The following is a 7726-nucleotide window of genomic DNA, read 5'->3' as shown; positions in this document are numbered from 1 at the left end:
ACCACTTTCACTTGTCCTACCACATTCCCTCTTGACATCCTCTGGACTCACTCCAGCAGGTCCTTGTGCTGTGGTCCACAGAGCTGAAAGCTGTATGGAGGTTGTGGTCTTACAAGAGGAGACAACCTCCTCCCTCACCCCCTGGTCACATGACTTTTGATGCAGCCCAAGTTATGATCAGCTTTCTGGGTTACAAGTGCACACTACTGGCTCACACCCAGTTTTGCACCCACCAGTATCTCCATAGGACTGCTAATCCCCCAGCCTGTATTCATGTTTGAGATTCTCTGACCCAGGTGCAGGACCTTCAACTTGGCCTTGCTGAACTGAATGAGCTTCACATGGACCCACCCGTGCAGATCTCTCTGGATGACAGACTCTCCCTCCAGCATGTCAACTCAACTTGGTGTCATCCTGCCAAGGAAAAGGGGCTCACAGTGCTAAGGGGAAGGGATTGAGCTGGAGGATCCTCAACGATGTTTTGGGATGCACCAACCTCCTCGTGGTCGGGGCTCACAGATCTGGGAGTAGTCTTGCTGACTTCAGTGCCCAGAGGTTTGTTCACCCAAGCAATTGGGGAACCTGTAGGTGGGGCTGGGTTCCTTCCATGGCTTTTTTACCATATGATAGTGATCAGTGCCTTGTTGTCCAGTTGGGCTCAGGCTGGGCACCCCAGGGTGAAGGCTGGATCCATGCTCAATGTGCCCATCCCTGGGTGTGGCAGGGATCCACAGCACCCCTTGCCATGCAGTGAGGCTGAACTGGGAGGAACTGATGTGCAGGGAAAGGCAGAGCCTGAGAAGCTCAAATCAGACCAACAGGGACCTCATGGACAACCACTGCTGTGGGACAGTTGACCCAGGCCAGAGCACTGAGCTGCATCCCTGCAAAAAGCACCAGGACAACGTGACAATAAATAACAGTGAGCTGTGTCCTGGGACAGCAGCGTGAAGGACAAGGATGTCTCTCCTGCTGTGCACCAGGAAGGGCACGGCTGGGTGCTGCATCACTCCCTGCAATCAAGCTGCTGCAGCAAAGTCAGGCACAGAGATTGCTAGGGGACAGCGGGGACGGGGACACTGGGACTCGGGCAGCCGGGGGCAGCTCTGCCCTGAAAACCGAGCCCCCAGCGAGCTGCTACCTGCTGAATAATAGAGGAGCAGACGGGCAGCCGGAGAGAAACGTGATCCTGGCGAGCCCGGGAAGACATCCGAGCTGCCAGCAGCTGCCGTAACATCCGCAGGGAAGGAGCTTTCCTCCTCGCTGCGTTCTGCGGCCTCAGGGCTCTCTCTGCGTCCTCGGGGACGTGAGGATGAGGACGGCCGCGTGAGCTGGGTACGAGCTGGTTGCCGGGTGGGGAGGCAGAAGGAGCCTCCATCAGCTCAGCCCCCATGTCCAGGGGCGGGGAGATGGTTTATATCCCAGACGACTCCGACTTCAGCTCGTTCAGGGAGCAGTGCGAGAGCGCGGAGGGCTGGCACTGCCGCTACAACAAGGCTGGCGTCACCGTCTGGAGCCAGGGCCAGGAGGAGAGCTGCACCGTGCAGAAAATCAAGGTGAGCCCTCCCCTGCTCTAGCTCCCAAGCAGCAGGGCTCGGTGGGGTTCGGCCCCAGATGCGCTCCTGCATGCTGGCAAGGTGCTCGGCAGCTTCTCTGCCTGCCTCATGTCTCAGCATTGCCAGCAGGGTGCTGCCGCAGCATGGAAACACACCCAGAGCACCTGTGTGTGCTTGCCTTGCCACTGGCTTTGCTCTGCACACAGGTGGGAATAATCCTGTGGAGATAGCCTGGTTGAGAGTCCCGGGGCATGGGGTGGGCTGGTGCATTTCCCCCAGACACACCATCCTTGGGTACCACTGCCTAACATCCCATACTGCCTAACATCCCTGGGGTCTCAGATGCTCCACCTATCATACCAGGGGCTTTGCTGCATGCTAAGGGATGCTGCAGAGGGACTAGTGATGTTCACCCATCCCTTGGGCTGTAATACCTCATTCCTCACCCACACAGTGCCAATGACAGTTCTAGGTGAACCTGAGCATACCAAGAGCAGCTGCAGGATAAGGGACCCCCATAGACCCCACTGAAGAAGAAGAGGTTATTTCAGCATGAGCATCATGCAGGGCAGTGCTTGGCTATGGGGTTGCTGTCATGGCTTTTGTGGCTATGGAATCCTCACCAAAGATCAGGCAGGGATGGGATCTGCCAGAGCAAGTGGGGCTGGAGCATCTGATCACAAGGCTGGCCAATCCGGTAAGGAAAGCTTCCAACTGGGAGCACTGGGGAATGATTACTGTGACCTGAAGAGCTGGGGAGGCACAAGGAGGTCTTGAGTAGGTCCCTGGAGTAGAGGGTACAGGGAAGACTTTTTCTCTGCTCTCCCATTTGCAGAGTGGCAGCAGCCCAGTGAGACACCAGGTGGGCAGAATAAAGCTTCCTGGAGCTCCAGGCATGTGCTGTTGCAGTGCTGCTGGGGCTGGAGCCCTATCTGGCCAGGGAGTGGAGGAGGAGGAGGAGCAGCAGAGGTGCAGCTCTCCGCAGAACTGTGACACACATAGCTTTGCTGTGGCATGGATATTGAGCCAGGGCCAGCAAGCAGCCCAGCCAGCTTGGGGCTGGATGTACAGACCCACAGGACCAGGTAGGATGCACCCAAGGGTGCTAAGGGGTCTGGCTGATGTCTCTGTGAGAATTCATAGTGATTGCAGGAGATCCCTCATACCTGGGAAGAAGCAAAATTCACATCCAACGTTCAGATATGCAGGAACAAGGCCCCGGGGCACTGAAGGTTCTGAGCAACTTCCATCCCCATGAAGCCTTGTCCAGACACCCAAAGCATGAAGGGCAATGGGAACAGCAGCAGGGACTGTGCCCAGATCAGACTCCAGTAGGAACCTGAAGAAGTCCAGCCCTGTTCAAACAAGCTTAGCCCAGTGGACAGGATACAGAATTTTCCATCACTGACCCCACAGGGGAGGAGCTCCCAGATGGCTCAGGGGCTTCTGAGTGTCACATCCTTGCCTAGCCTGGGTCACTGCCAATATCACCTTGGTGTGGTTTTTCCCTGCTCCATAAAGGGCCTGAGCTGGTCAGAGCTGGTCTCTGATCAGCATTGCCCAGGGATCTTTCCCAAGAGCTGCAATGAAGCCAAGCCAGGCGCGAGCTTGTGGGGCCAGAAAAACCCTGGTCTTCCCATCAACAAAGGCACAGCTTGGAGGGTTCCTGAGCATCTGGAGCACCAAGAAACTCCTTTAATCCCTGCTCTGGGCAGCTGACTGCCTGTTGAAGCTGTTGTATGCCCTCCATTTGGCCACATTTGGGCTGGAGGAGAATGAGCAATACTCTTTAGGAGTGGCTTTTGTGGGTGCAATGACCCTGCTGTGACAACAGGTGCTTCCAGGAGGACGTGTGGACTCCTCCTGCAGCAGGACACCTGAGTGAGGATGGGCTCCCACACCTTGGGCACATCACGTCCGCAGCCTTGCTGGGCAGACAGCATCACTTGGGCCAGCAGAGAGAGCTCGCCTGAGATTGATGGGACCTGCCACCAGCGTTCAAAGGGCCGGCTCCCATTACATGGAGCTGCCACGCACCTCATCAAAGATGCAAGGCCTCTAACGAGGAGCAGATGACATCTCTTTCCTCCCGGCGTCGGGAGGAGCAGGGTTGGGGTCATCAATAATGCACGCCGGAGCAGGTGGCTCCTGTTACAACAGGACCAGCCAAAAGAAACGAGCTAAAGCCTCAATCCCTGGGGTGGGCACCGCCCTGGGGACCCTTGGGGGATCGAATGGGGATCCAATGGGAATCCAATGGGGACCCATTGGGGACCCAACCTCCCGTCTCCCAGCAGACCCGCATCTCCTGTAAGGATGTCTCTGCTGAGACGCTCTACGATGTGCTGCATGACACCCACTACCGCAAGAAGTGGGACTCGCACATGATTGAGACCCACGACATCGGGCGCCTGACGGTTAACGCCGACGTGGGATACTACTCCTGTGAGCAGCCCCCAGCCCCTGCGCACCTGGGATGCCCCAGCTGCGGCCCCACACCGGGCTGTAACCAGGTGTCTCTGCAGGGAAGTGCCCCAGCCCCCTGAAGAACCGTGATTTTGTCACCCTGCGCTCCTGGCTGCCCCTGGGCAATGACTACATCATCCTCAACTACAGCGTCAAGCATCCGGTGGGTTTCTGCTACTTTGGGGGTGGCTGTGGGCAGAGATTGGGGCAGGTTCTGAGCTGTAGGGCTTTTTTTTTTTCTTTTTTTGCAGAAATACCCACCTCGGAAGGATTTTGTCAGAGCTGTGTCCCTGCAGACCGGTTATCTGATCAAGGCCAACGGTGCCAGCGCCTGCGTCCTCTATTATCTCACCCAGGTGGACCCCAGAGGTGAGAGCTGAGGGGGAGTGTTGCAGCATGTTCCTGTGGTAAGGGTCTTCAGAGCTTGAAATCAGAGCATCATGGTATAGTTTGGGTTGGAAGGGACCTTAAAGGCAATCCAGCTCTAATCCCTGACTCTCAAGGTTGTCCAATGCCCCATCCAGCCTGGCCTTGAACACTTCCATGGATGGCACATCCATAACTTCTCTGGGTAGCCTCAGTGACAGAGCACCCTTCATGTAAAGAATTCATTTCTATCTAACATATACTGCATAAATACTGTATTTCAGTTTAAAACCATTACCCATAGTGTTATCACTACAGACACTTATAAAATGTCTCCCCAAATCTTTTTGATAAGCCCTTTTAGGCACTGAAAGGCTGCTATGACTTCTCCTCGGAGCCTTCTCCAAACTGAGCAAGCCCAGCTCATTCAGCCTTTCCTTGTAGAAGGGATGCTCCAGACCTTTGAAAATCTTTTTAGCCTTCCTCTGGACCCATTCCAGGCTGCCCTGAGAGCTGTGGGTGCCTCAGCCCTGAAGGTGCTCAAGGCCAGGCTGGATGGAGCCCTGGGCAGCCTGATCTGCTGGGGGAGGACCCAGGTCACAGCAGGAGGTAACGGGCTTTAAAATCCCTTCCAATCCAAGCCATTCTGGGATTCTATGGTTTCCACAGCTCCATGTCTTGTGATGGGGACCCTGGACCTGGATGCAGTATTCCAGATGGAGCCTCACAAGGACAGAATAGAGGACAACCCCTACTTGAAGCAGCCCATGATAAAATTGACCTTAGAATTTGCAGTTTTTCACTTGCCTGTATCCCCAGCTCCTTCTCCTCAGGGCTGCTCTCCATCCATTCATCCCCCAGTTTGTATTCATGTTTGGGATTGCCCTGACCCAACAGTGTAGGACTTTCTATTTGGCCCTGCTGAACTCCATGATGTTCATGCGGTCTCACCATGGATCCAGCTGGCCCACCCTGGGTCTCCACCATGCTGTGTCCCAAAGGGGAGGAAGTGCAACTATGGGAAGAAGAGGAGACCTTCCCAAGGCATAAAACAGGGCAGTTTCCCTGATGGAGGGATCTGGGGTTCTCAGTCCAGCACTGGATGCTGGGCATTGACCAGTGCACCTGGCAGGGATTTTGAGGGGTCATGGCATCTCTTCAACTCAGTGATGGGGCTCTGGCTCTTGCAGGATCGCTGCCAAAGTGGGTGGTGAACCGAGTCTCCCAGTTTGTGGCACCAAAGGTAAGCAGGGTGAATGGTAGTGGGGCCACGGGGACCCAAAACAGCACCTTGGAGAAGCAGAAGATGCTGGAGTTGGAGTCTTGGGGTGACTGTGGTGGATCACACCTGCTCTTCCCACAGGCGATGAAGAAGATCTACAAGGCAGGGCTGAAGTACCCGGAGTGGAAGCGCAGGCACGACCCCGGGTACAAGCCCTGGGTGTATCCAGAGCAGAATACACTGCCCAGCCTCAGCCTGGCTGAGCTCTCCCTGCAGCATGCTGACTCTCTGGAGCACATCGATGAGACAGGGCTGTCCGAGGAGCACCTCAGCGCCAGCGACCATGAGGCCTGATGCCTGTCCTGGTGGGCCACCAGAGAAGGGGCCACGGTGGGGATTTGGCAGCCTGTGCCCCCCACGTTCTTCATCATAGACACCTTCCAGTGGGGGACTGTCCTGGGGGAGCCCAGTGCCCATGCACTGAGGGGGTGGTGGCCCATAGAGATGTTTCCATGCAGGTGGCAGTGTAGGCTGCAGGAGTGGGTGCTCCAAGGGGAGGTGAAAGATTGGGGGGAGGAGGCCTTGTGGAACTGAATGAAGCTTTGCCACCACCAGGAGATACCTCTGCTGCTGTAAGACTTTCTGGGTGTGCTCCTCGGAGGTCCAGAATGGAGGGTTTGTATGGGACCAGCCCAGGTTTTGCAGCAGTACGGGACCAGAACTGTCCTTCTCTGTCACATGTCTCACTCTCGGAGTCCCCCCAGGTTTTGTGTGATCCCCACCTCTGGGAGCCCCCCAGGTCCTCTCCAGGGTGATGGGTTCACCTCCGCAGGCTGCCTCTAATGTTTGCTGCTGCAGTAGTTTCTGGCACAATAAAGGGGTTGGTGTGTGCACAGCCGGGGAGCTTCAGGCTGGAGTGGAGCACTCCCAGGCTGCGCTGGGTGCTGCACCCTGGGTTCAGGGGATGGGGGGATGGGGACGGGGATGCTGAGCTTCGCACATCTGGTGAGGGCAATGCTGGGCTCTGCACATCTGCATGCATGTGGGTGAGCGTGTGTGGGCACAGGTCGGCTTCCGCCGGACAGCAGGGAGTTTGTCTGGACAGACAGTGTGGGGGGAACAAGCTGACACATGCTGGATTTTCCACCCACCCGTTTGCTGCTGGATTCCTGCCTCGGAGTGGTTCCAACCTGCTGTGTGCTGGCCAGTGCAAATGAAGACATCACTGCTGGTGGTGCCAGGCTCTTCCCTGTCTCAGCCAGATGCCCACTCTGGGCAGAGATGCTCACTGCCCTCCTTTTGCCATCCCACTGCACCACACACATCCCCCATGGGACAAGCATCTCTGGGTGCTGCCATTCTGGGCACTGGGATAGGGCCTATCCTGAATGGCCTCAGCCTCTCCTTGCTTCCCTGATGTTTTTCTTCCATTCCCAGGCTGCAGTCAGACTTAACAAGGGGTGAGAAGCTGCTGCCTGAGCACCATGATGTCAGCAGGGTTCTTTGGTGCCCAAGCGGACATCACCTCCTCACCCAGGATACTGCCCCAAGTGGCGGTGGCATTGGGTATATGGGGAGAACAGGGGTGGTGGGGACAGGGACCCACATCCACTGCTGAGCTGTGATGAAACCCCTGGCCTCCAGCATCGCAACACCTAGGGAGCCTTGTGATGCCCATGGGACTGGGAGTGGGGACACCTGGGTCATCCATGGGGTGCTGGACCCTCAGCATGGTGTTTTCTGCTAATGAAGGCTTGCTTACAGCACAGCCAACAAGGGATTGCGTGCCAGCATCCTCTGAGGAAGGGAGGGGTAAGATGGATGTGTAAGGGAATCAGAACCCCAAGAGTGCCCTGAGTGGGATACTGGGGGGATGGGCAGTGGGGGCCCCCCAGGAGAGCACAGCTGGATGGCTCTTCCTGCCTGGCCCCGAGCAGTGCAGCCGCCCCAGAGCACAGATTGGAAAGGAAACGGGAAACCGCTGCTGGAAGAAAGATTAGCCGGAGGCGAGTGATGTCAGCTGGCCCCATGGATGGGGCTGTGGGGCCCCTGTCCCACCCCCGCAAATGGCTGCAGCCAGCTCCAGTGTCCCCATCAAATATCACTAGCGGAGGGT

General features: G+C 56.6%; 1 protein-coding gene across 3 annotated transcripts; it reads left to right on the top strand.

Annotated features, from left to right (window-relative positions):
• The first annotated feature begins 1026 nt into the window (after positions 1–1026).
• LOC116231884 (START domain-containing protein 10-like) lies at positions 1027–6994 on the top strand. Of its 3 annotated transcripts, XM_090150731.1 has the most exons (7): positions 1027–1556; positions 3851–4001; positions 4082–4185; positions 4274–4391; positions 5579–5631; positions 5752–5772; positions 5824–6994. In XM_090150731.1, exons 1-7 carry the CDS (start codon positions 1392–1394, stop codon positions 5962–5964), a joined length of 753 nt encoding a protein of 250 aa, XP_090006857.1. In that variant the 5' UTR covers positions 1027–1391; the 3' UTR covers positions 5965–6994. The 3 variants fall into 3 exon arrangements, with proteins under 3 accessions (XP_090006857.1, XP_090006855.1, XP_031453758.1); XM_090150729.1 differs by having other exon boundaries at positions 1030–1556; positions 5752–6994; XM_031597898.2 differs by having other exon boundaries at positions 1034–1556; positions 3854–4001; positions 5752–6994.
• Positions 6995–7726: the final 732 nt, after the last annotated feature.

Source organism: Phasianus colchicus, chromosome 15 (assembly GCF_987193195.1).
Source record: "Phasianus colchicus chromosome 15, bPhaCol1.hap1.1, whole genome shotgun sequence".
Lineage (NCBI taxonomy): Eukaryota > Metazoa > Chordata > Aves > Galliformes > Phasianidae > Phasianus > Phasianus colchicus.
This window is presented reverse-complemented; position numbering and strand designations above follow the sequence as displayed.

What these genes read in the sequence shown, in the direction of transcription:
- LOC116231884 (XM_090150729.1), top strand. Translation starts at nt 1,392, where the DNA reads ATGTCCAGGGGCGGGGAGATGGTTTATATCCCAGACGACTCCGACTTC. An exon ending in GCACCGTGCAGAAAATCAAG is followed by an intron (nt 1,557 to 3,850) that starts GTGAGCCCTCCC and finishes CCCGTCTCCCAG; the next exon opens with CAGACCCGCATCTCCTGTAA. An exon ending in CCCAGTTTGTGGCACCAAAG is followed by an intron (nt 5,632 to 5,751) that starts GTAAGCAGGGTG and finishes CTCTTCCCACAG; the next exon opens with GCGATGAAGAAGATCTACAA.